Source organism: Anolis carolinensis, chromosome 3 (assembly GCF_035594765.1).
Source record: "Anolis carolinensis isolate JA03-04 chromosome 3, rAnoCar3.1.pri, whole genome shotgun sequence".
NCBI lineage: Eukaryota > Metazoa > Chordata > Lepidosauria > Squamata > Dactyloidae > Anolis > Anolis carolinensis.
Genome location: NC_085843.1, coordinates 257,431,110 through 257,448,639, shown reverse-complemented (window position 1 = coordinate 257,448,639; position 17,530 = coordinate 257,431,110). Strand labels below are relative to the sequence as shown.

Here is a 17,530-nt window from a genome sequence, read left to right as displayed (position 1 = left end):
ACTCCCCTTCTTCCTCCTCTGCCCTGAAAATTGGGATTCAATGCAGTTCATAATTTAAAATAACAACAAAACTAAAACATTAAAATAGAACTAAACCATTTAGGATGGATCTACACTACCATATAATCCAAATAAAGCAGATAATCCAGATTATCTGCAATGAATTTGGATTATATGAGTCTCCACTGCCATATAATCCAGTTCAATGCAGATAATCTGGATTTTATATGGCAGTGTAGAAGGGGCCTTAGAGAGTATCATAATAACAGTCAAATATCTAACACGAGGATTATTCAATTTTTACAGTAAGTGCACAAATGTCACATTTGCTTCAGGTGTTTTGTAATGTGTAGCTTTTCAGAGTCAACATATTGGATGAATGAGACCATCTGTATGATTCATTTCACATCAACCTTTCTTGACTTGCTAATTGATTCTTGTTAATATTTAACAATTTGATGCCAGGTGGTAACCTGGTACATAGAGGACAGTAAACTATTTGATTAAGTATAGGGAATGATACATATCCTTTTGTCTTGTTGGTACCAGGTACCAAGAGATTACTATCTCCTTTGGATCACTGATATGGAAATGACTCTTGGAATTGAGCCAGGAGTCACAGGCAGGTTACCTGTTGTGTGCATAAGTTGAGTGCTTACTATCAGCTCCGGCTGATACACCAGCTGTGCCCCTTCCTAGATTTGGAGGACCTGAAGATGGTAGCGCATGCATTGGTGACCTCAAGATTGGACTTTTGCAATGCCTTTACATTGGGCTATCTTTGTACCAATTTCGGAAACTCCAGCTGGTTCACAATACAGCAGCCAGATTGGTTACAGGAACATCTAGGAGTGAGCATATCACACCTATCCTAAATTCACTCCACTGGCTGCCTAAATTAGTTTCCGTGCAAAGTACAAGGTGTTGGTTTTGACCTTTAAGGCCCTACGTGGTTTGGGTCCAGGTTACCTAAAGAATCACCTTCTCCCATACAATCCACCCCACACACTTAGGTCCTTTGGGAGGCATCTGCTCCAACCAGCTTGAACCTCACTGGCAACTACCTCCCAGAGGACTTTTTCATCATCATGACTTTGGAACGACCTGCCCGAAGAACTCCCAACAGCTAAATGAGCTGTTGGAATTTAAAAACCATGTCAAGACATATCAGCAGACCTACCCAGACACTCTTTAAACATGAATTTTAGGTGTCCTTTGTTTTTGTGTTTTAGCATGTATTTTATATACGTTTTGGTGTGTAACTTTTATTAAGGTACATTTTAGTGTGTGTATTTGTTGTGTTTTTGCTGTGCTTATTTATTTTAATTGTTTTGTAATCCACCTTGAGCCATGAGGAGTGGTGGGTAAGAAATAGTAATAATAATAATAATAATAATAATAATAATAATAATAAGAAGAAGAAGAAGCAACTATTCATGCTCTTTCAGTTATGAAGCTATTTCTTTAATTGTAGTATTAAAGTGGAAGTTCCCAGTTGCTTTTTAACTCTATCACAAATGTAGTAGTAATGGCCAAGACCCAGGATAAACTTTTGTTGAATTTCACTCTTTCTGCCAGTGGAATCAGAAACAAGGTTACACCTCCCTCTTGTATATATCTCTAAATTTGCTGGAACAAACTTGCAGCACTACTGAGAATTGCAGGGGGAAATGGGGCAGAACAAAATCTGAAATTCATTGGTGGAATCAACAGAACTCAAAACAAATACACTGCTGGATCACAGTCTACATTTAATATATGTAAAGTTAGCATAATACATATTGTCAGAGGCTAATGTAATATTTTGCACACATTGAAAGATTTTCCAGGAATACCTAATCATATTTAAGGCTTGGTTTCGGAATGAAATACATGAGATTGGCACAAGTGAAGTGTAAAAGCGTGGCAAGAAAATACTTGCTATCTACATTTTAGTTTAGCTCTGAAATGTGGAGGGCAATATTCCATATAGACATGCCTTCTAGGACATCACAGTCTTATTCTTTTGGTTCTGAAAGTCATATTATTTTTCCAGGAGTTGGCAAAATCTGGTAAAAAAGGCTTCTATGAAGACCGTGTGGCCAAAGCTGTTGTGGACATAGTGCAGAGTAATGGAGGAGTATTGGATTTAGAAGATCTGAAAAGCCATATCACTGAAGAAGTCAAACCTATTGCCACGAGTTATAAGGTATGGCAGTATTTAGCATTTTCAATATTTCAAAAGTAATGATGGAGGAGATTGTTTATTACTTTATGAATTAACTGAATTGAACCCACTGTAACAGAGATATAGGCAGTATTTATAATTCTAAAATGCAGGTATGAGTCACCAGATGTTTAACCTTTCCTTCTCCATTTGAAAGTTATTTCAGCATAGCCTGCTATACTTGAAAAAAATAAAAAGTTCCTAGAGCCATTCAGGGATTGCTTCCAGAGAAGGATAAACCTCTCTTTTTCTTTCCCTGTAGATCAGTGGTTCTCAATCTGTAGGTCCCCAGATGTTTTGGCCTTCAACTCCCAGAAATCCTAATAGCTGGTAAACTGGCTGGGATTTCTGGGAGTTGTAGGCCAAAACACCTGGGGACCCACAGGTTGAGAACCACTGCTGTAGATGGAGTAGCGGCAAAACTAAGTGTTGTCATTCACTAGTAAATCAAATTTAAAGGAGAAAGGGTGGGTAGGATGGCTATCTGGGTGTGAGAGGGCAATATATGGATGCACAGGATTCCCATATTCCATTCTGAGGTTGTCTTGGCCTGGAATAATTTGGACTAGTTTAAGAGTTTGGGGGAAACTGCTTGACTTTATTTCTGAGCCAGAGCGGCTGGTGGCGTAGTGGGTTAAACCCTTGTGCTAGCAAGACTGATGACTTGAAGGTTGGGTTGCTGACCTGAAGGTTGCTGGTTCGAATCCAATCCAGGGAGAGTGCTGATGAGGTCCATCTATTATCAATAGCTCGATGTGGGGACATAAAATCTTAAGAGTTGGAAGAAACCTCATGGGCTATCTAGTCCAACCCCTGGCCAAAAAGCATGAGAGAAGCCTCCCACAAGGATGGTAAAAACATCAAAAACAACTGGGCGTCCCCTGGGCAACGTCCTTGCAGACAACCAATTCTCTCACACCAGAAGCAACTTGCAGTTTCTCAAGTCGCTCCTAACAGACACACAAAATTCTGAGCCAGGATTGAAGTGCCTGTCTGTATCCATTTGAACTGCTTCATATCATGCTTCTAATGTTCTCTTAGTCTGAGATATAGCCTATCATGCTAGTTTTGACTATTGGTGGGTTCATAAATCAGAGGATGGTCGTCCCCCCCCCCCCCCATAGAACATAGTAGAAAAGTATGTTAGGTATTTTTGAGTTATTACATGTTGACTCAAAGGTGTTTACAAAAACAGGGAAAGTTTTGTTTAACTATGGAAATTACATTAAAATTAATCTTCAGAAACACTGTCTACAAAATATGTGCCACCTTCCAAAAATAGGCATGGTTTGGCCTCTAGTACTTTGGGCAGAATGAGGCAGACATATCAATCAAAAGATGTTGGAAGGAAAGGAGAAGCAGTGAGGTTTTGGAGTTATGCATGCCATGGAGCCTGCCTCATCGTGAAGCTAACCTGTTGTTTTCAAGTATGGAAAGTTTCTATCCCATTGCCAGTCTTGAAATAGCATTCAACTACTAATCCAATTGGCTTCTGCTTGTGAGAGGGGATGGCATCTTATTCTTTGTCTCAGGCAACAGTGTGTTTTGGGATCCAACAGTCCTTATAAGAGCTTCCTATGGTTAGGACACCATGACCCACAATATTCTGTACTATTCTCAGAGGCTCCGAAAGAGCTTTTAACGCAAGAAAAGTCTGAGTGTTTGGTCAAATAACCAAGCATTTAGGTCAAATAGCACATAGATAAAACTAGACACATTTTTAGACATAGAACTGAATTGGACTCAAAGGAGTATTGGAAGAACTGGAAATATATTTTGTAGGACTTTGGTGTTTTCATAGTATTTTCCATAAACGGGAAAGCTTTATTATTCAATGTGTTTCTCTTTATACTTCAAAGCTGTACTTTCCAGTCACACAGCCAAGATTTGAAGTGGGGGAGGTATTTCCTTGCCAGGTCATTCATGGGATTCCCTCCCCCTGTTTGTCCTGTAACCTTTGTTTTTTCATTTATGTAATTTTTGTATAGCTGGAAAAATTGCTGGAAAACTTTAACCTTCTTTCCGGGCCACACTTCCTATGAACACAGACCTTTGATATTTAACACAGATTGGGTTGTTTGCTCCTTAAAATAATAGGTTGCTGTCTGTCCAAAATCCTCTCCAATCATTTCCAATTTATAGCAACCCTAAAGGTAATCTATCATAGGGCTTTCTTGATTATTTGTTCAGAGGCAGTTTGCCATTGCCATCTTCTGTGGACAAGGGAGTGGTTTTCCATGGATGAACAGCAATTTGGACCTTGGTCTCCAAAGTGTAAATCCGTCATTCAAACCACTATGCCATATTTGCTATCAAAATAATGATGTATATATTTTGAAGGAATTCAGTTGTGCCTAAGTCAAAGGGTACCATGATCTCTCATCTGGCCCATGGAAACTGATTAAGAATGATAGATTAATCTTAATGCAATACTGGTGGTGGCATGGTGTCCACCACCATTTTTGAGGAGACAAATCTATTTTTAGGGGGTTCAGGATAGGCTGATAGCATCCATAGCTCTGTTACCTAACAATTCATTGATGCTTCATATATACCCCCCCCCCCCTCTCATACACACCTGCCCCAGAGATGGCAGCACCACTCTATTTAATTATAAGTCTGCAATGTTGTCTGAAATTCCATATATAGATACCCTAAAACCAGTTGATGTTCAAACACATCTCCTACTATGGGGTACTACTTCCTCACAAAACAAGTGAATTGGCATACATAGGATGGGATTTTCTTGCATTTTGCATACTTAAAATTGACTTTGAAGTGGTTGTTGGATACCAGCCCATGCCCAGAAGAGTTGGCATGTATTCTGTAGAATTAATGCACTTTGACACTGCCATTAGTTTGGCAAGGCACTAGCACTCTTTGGCAGTGAAGGCTAGTGATCTTGTAAAACTACAATTCCCATGATTCTGTAGCATTGAGCCATGGTAATTATACAGGTCAGGTATCAAACTGCACTAATTTTAAAGTCCTCATAACATTTCCTGTGATAAAAAAGCAGCTTTGGAAGCAAAAAGACCCCATTTTTATATATTTTATGCAGCATTTTGTGACACAATGCTGGAGGTGAAATTAGAATTTGCCATGTAGCATCTTTATATTTATTGATGAGATTTCTTGAGTGTGTGCATATCTACATAGAACGACATACTCTCCAACATTTCACATATGAAACTTGGACATACACATCCAAACAACATCCCAATGTGGCTGAGATGGCAACAGTTATTCATGAGGAAGAACCCAAAGGCTAGAAGAGTTGGAAGCTGTTTGGGAAGGGCAAAATTGTTACCTTCCTACCCTCCTCACTGCTGAGTTAATTGAAAGCAAACTAATATTGCATATTGAACTCCGCAACAATTAAATTAATATGAGGACAAGTGTGGGGTGTAAGCAAATAGAAATCAGGACACTTTAAAAGCAATTGAAAAATTGGGGCAGGAGATGATTAATCATAAATGTTTCTGTCCATTTGGGACAGTGGGCTTTCCTCCATGGTAAATCTGGGTAGGATTGTAATTTGATGATAGCTGCTTGGTCACATTTTGGTACCTGCATAGATCTGACATTTCATTTCCCATTCATAAATGTGAAATAATGCCAGGCGGTCCTGAAAGCTATGACTTTATGGGTCATCTATTGTGGTCTGAAGAGCCATGGTCCAGAGTTCCTTATAAGAAAAAGAGGAGCTTGGACACCCAATCATTAGTCAAGGTGTGCCAAGTTTTGGAGTCAGATCCATACAATTATGTCAAGAATAGCAACCTTCTAAACTCAGACCTAGTAATAAACCCCATTAATCATGGTGGGAGCATATGCACACTGAACAATTAATAATGATGTAAACTGAGAAGTACAAACACTGAAGTTAAAAATGCTTTGAACAGCTTAGTACCTGCAACTTGACCTGAAAAAAGATTTAAAATTCTTAAATTTTAAATTTTAAAATGACTTTTTTTATTCCAGCAAAATGTTTCAGAGATACATCTTTCTATTGCTCCTCATTGTCAAATAAACAAAGTGAGTCAACATTCTTAATCTAGCTGGGACAAAAATATATGACAATCTATATGACAAAGCCAAATACACTATTTATATTCCATTGTAATAATTTGAATATGTACGGTATTATATTGAAACAGAATCTAATTGGCAACATTCTATGTGGTCTTGATCAAGTGATACATGAAAGTTTCTATATACTTTAGTATATACAGTAGAGTCTCGCTTATCCAACGTAAACAGGCCGGCAGAACGTTGGATAAGCAAATATGTTGGATAATAAGGAGAGATTAAGGAAAAGTCTATTAAACTACAAATTAGGTTATGATTTTACAAATTAAGCACCAAAACATCATGTTATACAACAAATTTTACAGAAAAAGTAGTTCAATACACAGTAATGCTATGTAGTAATTACTGTATTTATGAATTTAGCACCAAAATATCACGATGTATTGAAAACATTGATTACAAAAATGCGTTGGATAATCCAGAAAGTTGGGTAAGCAAGTCTTGAATAAGTGAGACTCTACTGTATTTGGTGTTCAGTGTAAGATGATACAGATTTATTTTTTCAGGGTGTGAAGATTTGGGAAATCCCTCCAAATGGACAAGGAATCACAGCTCTACTAGCCTTAAACATTTTAGAGAACTTCAAAGTGAAAGGTACAACCAGTTTTTGAATACTATACTACTTGTCACTTTTTGCAAAGGATAGGAAGAAAAGCATTTCCATTTTTGAAGAAACTGAAAAAAAAAGTGTCAAGTCTTTGATTCCTGGGTTGCTGTAAGTTTTCCGGGCTATATGGCCATGTTTTGAAATGTTTTTGGAACATGGCCATACAGCCCAGACAACTTACAAAAACCCAGTGATTCCAGCCATGAAAACCTTCAACAACACTTTGAATCCTGTTCGTTCCGCAAAAACAACCTTTCTGAAGAATCTTTTAGTCTGTTTAGCAACTTATTTAGCTTGAATAAGTTCCATTGAATTCAGTAAGGTTCACTTCTAAGTATATATTAGGCACATCTACAAGGGCACCATAACTCGAAATAGGTGAGAATAAAAGGGAATTTCAGCAAATGCTATTTGTCATGCAACTAGATTTCTAGGGAAGAAATTCTATTTTCTATACAACCATGAAAGGCACAGGAACGTTCTCCAGTTTCCACTCAGTCAACCATTTCAGTGAAAGAGAAACTTCTAAAAAGGAGATGGCCTGTCTCTCTTTATCCCAACATATCTTTCTTCTGCGGGTGTGAGAAATACCTTTGGATGTCAAAGTGAACTGACACTATTATTTATATTTTACCTTGTAAAATATAAATAATAGTGAGTGTACACATACTTGTATTTCTGTGGAAGCTAATGGTGCTTTTGGATTTGATTTGGTAACTCATGCTGTGTTGTGTTTCCTTTTTTGTAGAAATGGGTCATAATACTGCTCAGTACTTACACACTCTAACTGAAGCTCTCAAAATCAGTTTTGCTGATACTTTCTGGTTCTGTGCAGATCCAGAAAAAGTATCAGTACCTACAGAAAAGCTCCTTTTAAAATCTTATGCCAACCAACGTTCAAAGCTAATTGATTTACAAAGGTAAGCTAGCTTACTTCTTGTTTTTTGTTTTTTTTTTAATCTGCCCTATTTTGTTTGCTGTGGCCATGGTCTAATGTGGACATTAGACACTTGGGACTGTCCACCAAAATTACTGATATATTTATTTAAACTCCATGTTGTTAGGTAATAACACTCACTGCTTTCAAAAGTCCCTGCAGTTTCAAGGGAGTTTTAGTGGAATGGGAAGGTCCGTTGCTTGGTTAATAAAAGCACAAACTCTCATAGGCACACAGAAGTAGTTGCATCATCCTTTGGACCGTATCTTATGATATTTTCCATATGATACCATTCTTAAATTGCTAAACAATGAATGATTGCAGGAAAGCCTGCTAAAAATAGCATAATGCTTGCGCACTTTATGAGTATGGTAAGTGTGTGTATATATGGGGTGAGGAAGAAAAACTGAAGGGAATAAATACTTCTGATTAGCACACTGCCTTTGAAGCATAACCAGCAATAAAATATTGCTATCAAACAAATGTCTTTCTGGTCAGAGTTTCACTCATCTGACTATCATGCTAACCATTCAGTTTTTACTTTTTTCTAATCAATACTTGACATTCTATATAATCACTGAGCATATTATGTCTTCAGTTTTGTAAGCTAGAGGGTAGGTTGATTTCCTATATTGTTAATTATCTCTTTGTTTATTTATTATTTTTATTTAATTTCTATCTCCCATTTTCTTCTAGAACTGGGCCTCAAGGCAGCTTGCAAAGTTACCATAATAAAAGATACAACAACATACAAAATGCAATCATACTAGTATTTAACTTTAAAAGTGATTTACAACACAACCTTACAAAAATATAAAGCGCTATACACAGTATTAAGAGTCCTTTGCTTAAAAACAGTTGGTTACCCTATATACCAGACATAGACAAACTTCAGCTCTCTAGGTGTTTTGGACTTTCAGCTTCAACTTTTTGAAGTCCAAAACACCTGGAGGGGAAAAGTTTGCCCATGCCTGCTATATGCTCATGCATAAGTTTAGAAATTTGGGTAAAAAGAGTGACCCTTGTGTCGACTTATCTACCAGTTAAAGTAAGCATTGTACCTTAACTCTTACTGAAAAGGAATCATTCCTGTCTCTGTGTAAAGTGCGAAAAAGTGAAAGCTTAGTTTGTCCCAAAGGAACCTAAAAGATGCCGGTTTCCTAATGCGACGCTACTGCTTTTGTCTACACATTGAATAACCCTCAACCTATCAATGGGTCATATCAAAATCTATTAATTCTGGCCCCAAACCTACCTTCGATTTATACATAACTTATACATGAAGTCAACTTATTCACTATATATGGTAGTTCCCCAAAGCCTGTTATAACATACGGCCTCATCACACTTGAGCATTTATCCACTTTAAATCCAGTTTCTGCCTCCTGCAGAATTCAGGGTTTTGTAGTTTGGTGAGGCCCAAGGACCTGTCTGGCTGAGGTGTTTAAAGGCTCCTCCCTAAAGTGGATTTAAAGTGGATCCAAACTCTAGTGCGATGAAGCCCATAGTAGCAACAATGTCAACAATACATAGGTCCTGTCCCCAAAATAAGGCGCAAATGCAAACAGTGCCAACAAGTGCAAAGAAGCCAGAATGGATGTCCAAAGAACTTCTAACTGAGCTAAAGCTCAAAAGTGACATGCACAAGAAGTGGAAAAGGGGAGAAATCACCAAAGAAGAATTCAAACGTATAGCCAACACCTGTAGGGAAAAGGTTCGCAAGGCTAAAGCGCAAAATGAGCTCAGGCTTGCCAGGGACATAAAAAACAACAAAAAAGGCTTTTTTGCTTACGTTGGTAGAAAAAGGAAGAAAAAGGAGGCGATAGGGCCATTGCAAGGAGAAGATGGGGTGATGGCGACAGGGGACAGGGAAAAGGCAGAACTACTTAATGCCTTCTTTGCCTCGGTCTTCTCAGAAAAAGAAAGCCATCTTCAACCTCAGCAACACGGAATGGACGAAGGATTGGGGGAAATCCAACCCCAAATAGGGAAACAAGTTGTCCAGGAACACTTGGCCTCTCTAAACGAATTCAAGTCCCCAGGGCCAGACCAGCTACACCCAAGAGTACTGAAGGAACTAGCGGAAGTTATTTCAGAACCACTGGCAATTATCTTCGAGAGTTCTTGGAGAACGGGAGAAGTCCCAGCAGATTGGAGGAGGGCGAATGTGGTCCCTATCTTCAAGAAGAACGACCCAAACAATTACCGTCCGGTCAGCCTCACATCAATACCAGGCAAAATTCTCGAAAAGATCATTAAGGAAGTGGTCTGCGAACACTTAGAAACAAATGCGGTCATTGCTAATAGTCAACAGGGATTTACCAAAAACAAGTCATGCCAGACTAATCTGATCTCTTTTTTCGATAGAGTTACGAGTTGGGTCGATACAGGGAATGCTGTGGATGTAGCGTACCTGGATTTCAGTAAGGCCTTCGACAAAGTCCCCCACGACCTTCTGGCAAACAAACTAGTAAAATGTGGGCTAGACAAAACTACGGTTAGGTGGATCTGTAATTGGCTAAGCGAACGAACCCAAAGGGTGCTCACCAATGCGTCGTCTTCATCATGGAAAGAAGTGACAAGTGGAGTGCCGCAGGGCTCCGTCCTGGGCCCGGTTCTGTTCAACATCTTTATTAACGACTTAGACGAAGGGTTAGAAGGCACGATCATCAAGTTTGCAGACGACACAAAACTGGGAGGGATAGCTAACACTCCAGAAGACAGGAGCAGAATTCAAAACGATCTTGACAGACTAGAGAGATGGGCCAAAACTAACAAAATGAAGTTCAACAGGGACAAATGCAAGATACTTCACTTCGGCAGAAAAAATGGAAATCAAAGATACAGAATGGGGGACGCCTGGCTTGACAGCAGTGTGTGCGAAAAAGACCTTGGAGTCCTCGTGGACAACAAGTTAAACATGAGCCAACAATGTGATGCGGCTGCTAAAAAAGCCAATGGGATTCTGGCCTGCATCAATAGGGGAATAGCGTCTAGATCCAGGGAAGTTATGCTCCCCCTCTATTCTGCCTTGGTCAGACCACACCTGGAATACTGTGTCCAATTTTGGGCACCACAGTTGAAGGGAGATGTTGACAAACTGGAAAGCGTCCAGAGGAGGGCGACTAAAATGATTAAGGGTCTGGAGAACAAGCCCTATGAGGAGCGGCTTAAAGAGCTGGGCATGTTTAGCCTGCAGAAGAGAAGGCTGAGAGGAGACATGATAGCCATGTACAAATACGTGAAGGGAAGTCATAGGGAAGAGGGAGCAAGCTTGTTTTCTGCTGCCCTGCAGACTAGGACACGGAACAATGGCTTCAAACTACAGGAAAGGAGATTCCACTTGAACATCAGGAAGAACTTCCTCACTGTGAGAGCTGTTCGACAGTGGAACTCTCTCCCCGGGGCCGTGGTGGAGGCTCCTTCCTTGGAGGCTTTTAAGCAGAGGCTGGATGGCCATCTGTCGGGGGTGCTTTGAATGCGATTTCCTGCTTCTTAGCAGGGGGTTGGACTAGATGGCCCATGTGGTCTCTTCCAACTCTACTATTCTATGATTCTATGATTCTATGATCTTGCATGTGTGTGTACATGTTTTGGTGATACAGTAGAATCTCACTTATCCAAGACTCGCTTATCCAACATTCTGGATTATCCAACACATTTTTGTAGTCAATGTTTTCAATATATCGTGATGTTTTGGTGCTAAATTAGTAAATACAGTAATTACTACATAGCATTACTGCGTATTGAACTACTTTTTCTGTCAAATTTGTTGTATAACATGATGTTTTGGTGCTTAATTTGTAAAATCATAACCTAATTTGATGTTTAATAGGCTTTTCCTTAATCTCTCCTTATGATCCAACAAATTTGCTTATCCAACGTTCTGCCGGCCCATTTATGTTGGATAAGCGAGACTCTACTGTATATGTTTTACTCTGGCTTTAATCTTTTGATTCTTTGATCTCATTTTAACTTTTATATCTTGTGGATATTTTTTATTGGTTGTAAGCCACTTTGAGTCTCAAACTGTGGAAAAGTTGGAAAAGGTGGGATAGAGCTAAATATTGCATCAGCAACAATATATTTAGTTATTTACTAAAATATAACAGGAAGTGAGATAGCCTAGCTTTCCTTAGAAAGGGAGTTACAGAGCTTGGGAATAGCCACCAAAATGTCATCTCCCTTGTTTTCGCCAGATGTGTTTTCACCAGATGTATCTCTGGGGTTTATGGGACACAAAGAAGTGCCATGCCAGGAATCTCAGGGTCTGGTCAGGTTCCTATGGAAAAATGTGGTGGCCTGGACCCAAGTCATGTTGAGCTTTTGGTGTTCACATGAACATCTCCAGATGCTCAGGTATTTTATTGATTCTACTCACTGCTTGACATTGCTGTTGGAAAGAGAGCAGTCTCTTGAGAACCGAATATTAAATATATCCCTGGAATGAGAAAAAGTCAGTGTAGCCTTTTTGAGAAAATCTGCTAACAGAGCTGTCAGTAATTGTAATGTTCTACACATAAATCTCTTGTTCCAGTGTAACATTTTCTGTGGTGTGCTTCTTTATTGGAATAGTTTCCAAGAGCCATACACAAATCTTGCTCACATTAAAAACTTGAACGAGTCTTTATGTTGATTGCAAAACATAAAGGAATCTATTCAAGTGTCAAACTGACCATCGTGCCTTCACCAGAGAGATACTTGAATAGTTTACCCTCAGCCATAATATGTATAAAGATGTCTTGAAAACCCCTTGTGATCGGGGATATAAAAGGCCGTATCTGACAATATGTGTGCTTTGGAAAATACCAATATGTTTTAGCTTGCCATTGTGTACTTTAGATAAAAGTGTTTACTTAAATTTTCTGGCAGTGCTATGTTTGGCTTTAACCTCACAAAGTACACAATGGAAGCCTTTCTTTTTTAATCTGGTGATTACCTGTTCATCATAAATGGTAGACTCTTCGACTTTATTCTTCACTGTATAATTTTTTTTAACCTTTTGTGATACCTTATTTCCTATTTTTCAATCTGCTTTAGCTGATCATAGTTTATTAGGAAGGAATACTTTGGGGAGAAACTGTATGATTTCTGTACTGCCAATAAAACAACAGTGGATCCTACCGCATTCAAAGTCATTGAAAATGAAATTACTGTGATGCCTCATGGGCCTTGTAGTCCTGTTCCTGGTACTATCGTGGCAGATGAAGAGGAAAACATGGGGTTTTCGCCGGTTCAACAAGAGCCGGAGTCCCTTCACCTGCCGGATGTTGATGTTTGCCCTCAAGAATTCAGTAAACCAGGCCTTGGGCAGTACTCCCCTCCATTTCCCAGGAAGGAATCTTATTCTAGAGACAGAGGAGTTAGAGAAGCTAATCGGAGAAGCTTAAGAATCGCTGCCAAACAACTGGCTGATTAGGTCTGCTTCCCTTGGGAAATTCTAAGGAGTAATGCATCTGGACAGAGTGGGTTTCGCTTCTCGTTCTCTAGGGAAAGAGATTGTTGGCGGGAAAACGAGACCCAATATAGGGGTTTGGCGCGAGAGATTCTTTGCGGAGTCAATTGATCAGCTTCAGGAGAGAGATCGTGTGTGGACTTCGTAACCCCAGTTCCTTGCTTCCCGGATCAAGTTTTCGAGCCTTTGTCTTGCCTTGCAGATTAACCACGGACCCTGTTCCACGCTTCACGTTTTGCCTTGTTTCTAGTCACGGACCTAGTCAAGAATCAAGTTATTTCCAGCCTTGTTGTCAAGCTTCATTGGACTACTAAGACTCTGACATTTCCCCACACTATTGCTTGGCAAGAGTGTGTGTTTCGGTCAAGTGGATTAAAACTTTGAACTCTAATATCATTTATTGGACAATATATTTTTGGACTATATTTGACCTCTTTTGAAAGGTCTGTTTCTGAACTATATTCTTCACTTGTTTTTATTGCTTTTATATATTTCTTTAATAAAGATATTAGATAGAGAGTGGCCTCCGTGTAAGGTTATTGGTGCCCAGCAGCCAGGGTTCTGACAATTACACATTATAATAATCAAGTCTTAAATGTTTGAAGGCCACTTTTATGTGGAAGAAGAAGAAAACACAGCTCTGGGATCCTGATTTGGAATGGGAGTTTTAGACATGTAATAATGCTCCTCACTTAACGAGTTAAATACGTCATAGGGAAAGCAGCTGTTTACCTATACTGAGCTCTTTGACATGTAAACTGATAGGTTCTTTCCACCTCTGCTTCCCACTTATTTATTCCCTGTATATGAGTCTATGGCAGGAAGAAGACGTCTGTATAATATACAATCTCTATAAAGATTCCCTTGTGTCTTTGTTGTCTGAATACTCAACAGATTTTCACTGATTCCTGATATGTTCACCACCATCAGTATTGTTTAGGAGCCACACAAATGAATATTTTGCAGAGGAAAAAATGGTAAAAGACAAAATTTTGCCAAAACAAATACAAGTTGAGCATTCTTTATCCAAAATGCACAAGAAGAAATGTGCTGGTTTTTCGATTTTTATTTTATTTTGGAATACCTGTATTTGCATATAGGTACATAATCTTGAGTGATGGTGCCCAAGTCTAATCACAATATTAATTTTGTTTCATGTACACCTTATACACATAACCTGAAGGCAGTTTTATACAATATTTTTAACAATTTTGTGCATGAAAAAAAGGCTTGTGTGCACATAATCATCAGAAAGCAAAGTTGGCACTATCTTAGCCACCCATGTAGACAGTTTTGGATTTCACAATATTTTGCTTTTCAGAATTTTGGATAAGGGACATTCAATCTATATAAGCTGGCAATAAGACATTTACATTTGCTAGATTTTAACCATTATTATGGACAAAGTTTATGAACTATGATTAGAAATCAGAAATTTTGGTTTAAATCCCCCATTTTAAGTTGTTGGGTTCTTGGTGTTCTCTTTTCCAGAGCAACCACCAAACATCATCATGGGAATCCTTTCCCAGTCGGAAGTGACACTGTTTACTTTACAGTGGTGGATGCCCAAGGCAGTGCCTGCTCTTTCATCAACAGTAACTATATGGGATTTGGCACAGGGCTGGTACCAGAAGGCTGTGGATTTACATTACAAGTGAGAAAACATAGTGTGTGCTTCTGCTTGTATGTGGAGAACTGGTGCAAGATATTTTTGCTGTCTGAAATTGAAGAATAAGATAGCGCTCTGCTCCTTACCAAATCATATACAAAAGTCAATGAGAGAAGCTTTGGCATTTCACGTCCTTAAACTCTGCAGTATAGAAATGGCACATGAGTAAAAGATTGATTTCGATATTTTCCACCACTGCTTCTCTGTTCTAAATTTCTCTGATCCATAAATGCCTTAGTGAATTGGTCTACGGCTGTTGATTAGCTGCTTGATGCTGCTTGAACTTTACTGGTGGGCTTATTTTGCCTTATTTTAGTGTTGAGGAAATATGTAAAGTATTACTAAATTATCCATTCAACTATGTGGGCATTCAGGCTTTGATATTCTTTGTGATTTCTGATTTCCAGAATAGAGGAGCCAATTTTTCACTACAGCCTGATCATCCAAACTGCCTGGCACCCAAGAAACGGCCGTATCACACAATTATACCTGCTTTGGCTACGGATGCAGATTCAGGGGAGCTCCTGTGCTCCTTTGGAGTAATGGGTGGATTCATGCAACCTCAAGGACATGTCCAGGTGAGCCTATTACCCTTAGTGGAAGGATCTTTGCCTTCTTTCCCAACCTTTCATTTGAAGACCTTCTAGAAGATTCCCTGCAGACCAGATGGTGGGTCACATATATTCAATCACATTTTTTCATGTACGTAGTACTTGGAGGGGTGTGTGTGTCCAAATTTAGATTTTGATCCTGCAGTTAAAAACAATCAGCAAATGCTTTGTGTGGCACAATGGGCTAAATCCTTGTGCCGGCTGAACTGCTGACCTGAAGGTTGGGTTGCTGACCTGAAGGTTGACAGTTCGAATCCGCGAGATGGGATGAGCTTATGTCTGTCAGCTCTAGCTTATGGGAACATGAGAGAAGCCTCCCAGCTATCATATCCAGGAATCCCCTGGGTAATGTCTCTGTAGACAGCCAATTCTCTCACACCAGAAGTGACTTGCAGTATATTCTCAAGTCACTTCTAACATGATGTTTTTTAAAAAGCAAATGCTTGCCTGAAAAAAGTTCCAAAAAAACAAAACAAAACAAATCTCCGTAAGCACTTGAAAACCAGAAATGATATCACTTATAAGTTGTTGAATATGTAGTGGTATGGGTATGGAAATTGGTTGGTGCTACAATTGCTCATCCCGGTATGCCGTTTTCATCCATACCTGGGTGATGAAATGTCCATCACCAATCTCTGAATGGGGACTGTATTCAAAAAATCAGAAGAAAGCTAGGACCTGAGCAGTTATGAAGGAACCAGATAAGGTTCTCAAGTTTAAAGATATATAATAAAATCAGGATTTTCCATGCCATTATTTTGAATTTTTATGTATGGTTGTGAAAGCCAGGCAGTGAAGAAAGCTAATAAGAAAATCATCTCATTTGTTATATGATGCTGGAGAACAATTCTATTGATACTGTGAGTTGCTAAAAAGACAAATAAATAAGCATTGGAGCAAATCAAGTTTGAATTCTCCTTGGAAGCCAAGTTAACTAAAGTGGGATTGTTGTAGTTTGCATTTACTATGAGGTGTCTCATCTCATTAAAAAGATAGCAGTGCTTGGAAAAGTAAAAGCCAGAAAGAAAAGAGGAAGATCAAATTAATTACATATGCATAGACTCAAATCAAGGAAGCCAAAGCCCTACATTTGCAACACCTGAGCTGTGAATGGAGGTCTCCTATTCACAGGTTGAAACCAGTTTGATAGCGATTAAAACAATCATTGAAGCAGCTACAAAAATAATGATAAGCAAATATACATGAGAGGATTTTATCAGGTAAAATAAATACACACATGAAATATTTTCACAGATATGCCTGCTTCACCCACAAGGGAGATATGAACCACTAGATTTATAGCAAGAATGAAGAAACACTTGATTTTAAGCTCTTGCCCTTAAATGCCAGTCATGACCACACAATTGCTGCTTGTTTCGGCCCCCGCTGATATCTGGTTTCAACCACTCAGACCTTGACCTTTCTTTCTATGAACATTTGGCTGAGTTGTCTAAACATATCTCAATTGCAGTTTCTTGGCTGACATATATGTTATGGGGCCAGGCTGTGGCGCAGGCTGGTGAGCAGTGTGCTGCAATAAATCACTCTGACCATGAGGTCATGAGTTCGAGGCCAGCCCGTGGTGGGGTGAGCACCCGTCAATTAAAAAATAAAAAATAGCCCCTGCTCGTTGCTGACCTAGCAACCCGAAAGATAGTTGCATCTATCAAGTAGGAAATAAGGTACCACTTATAAAGTGGGGGGCAAATTTAACTAATTTACAACGTTGGAATGAGGAAGTGCCTCACAATGGATGATGAAGCCGCTGCTCCCCCCTGTGGCCAGAATCGAACATCCCCTCAGGAGAAGGTTAAATTGCCTCTGTGCCTATCTCTGTCTCAGTTCTATGTGTATATGGGCATTGAATGTTTGCCCTATATGTATATAATGTGATCCGCCCTGAGTCCCCTTCGGGGTGAGAAGGGCAGAATATAAATACTGTAAATAAATAAA

At 39.2% G+C, this 17,530-nt stretch overlaps 1 protein-coding gene across 1 annotated transcript in view; it reads left to right on the top strand.

Moving 5' to 3' along the window:
• Nucleotides 1-17,530, top strand: part of LOC100561816 (glutathione hydrolase-like YwrD proenzyme) — a 45,983-nt gene that overhangs the window by 15,080 nt on the left and 13,373 nt on the right. Inside the window, exons 5-9 of the mRNA XM_016992065.2 lie at nt 2,036-2,188; nt 6,805-6,892; nt 7,654-7,825; nt 14,789-14,951; nt 15,374-15,544. Coding sequence (XP_016847554.2) covers nt 2,036-2,188; nt 6,805-6,892; nt 7,654-7,825; nt 14,789-14,951; nt 15,374-15,544 — 747 coding nt within the window. The remainder of the gene's footprint in view (nt 1-2,035; nt 2,189-6,804; nt 6,893-7,653; nt 7,826-14,788; nt 14,952-15,373; nt 15,545-17,530) is intronic.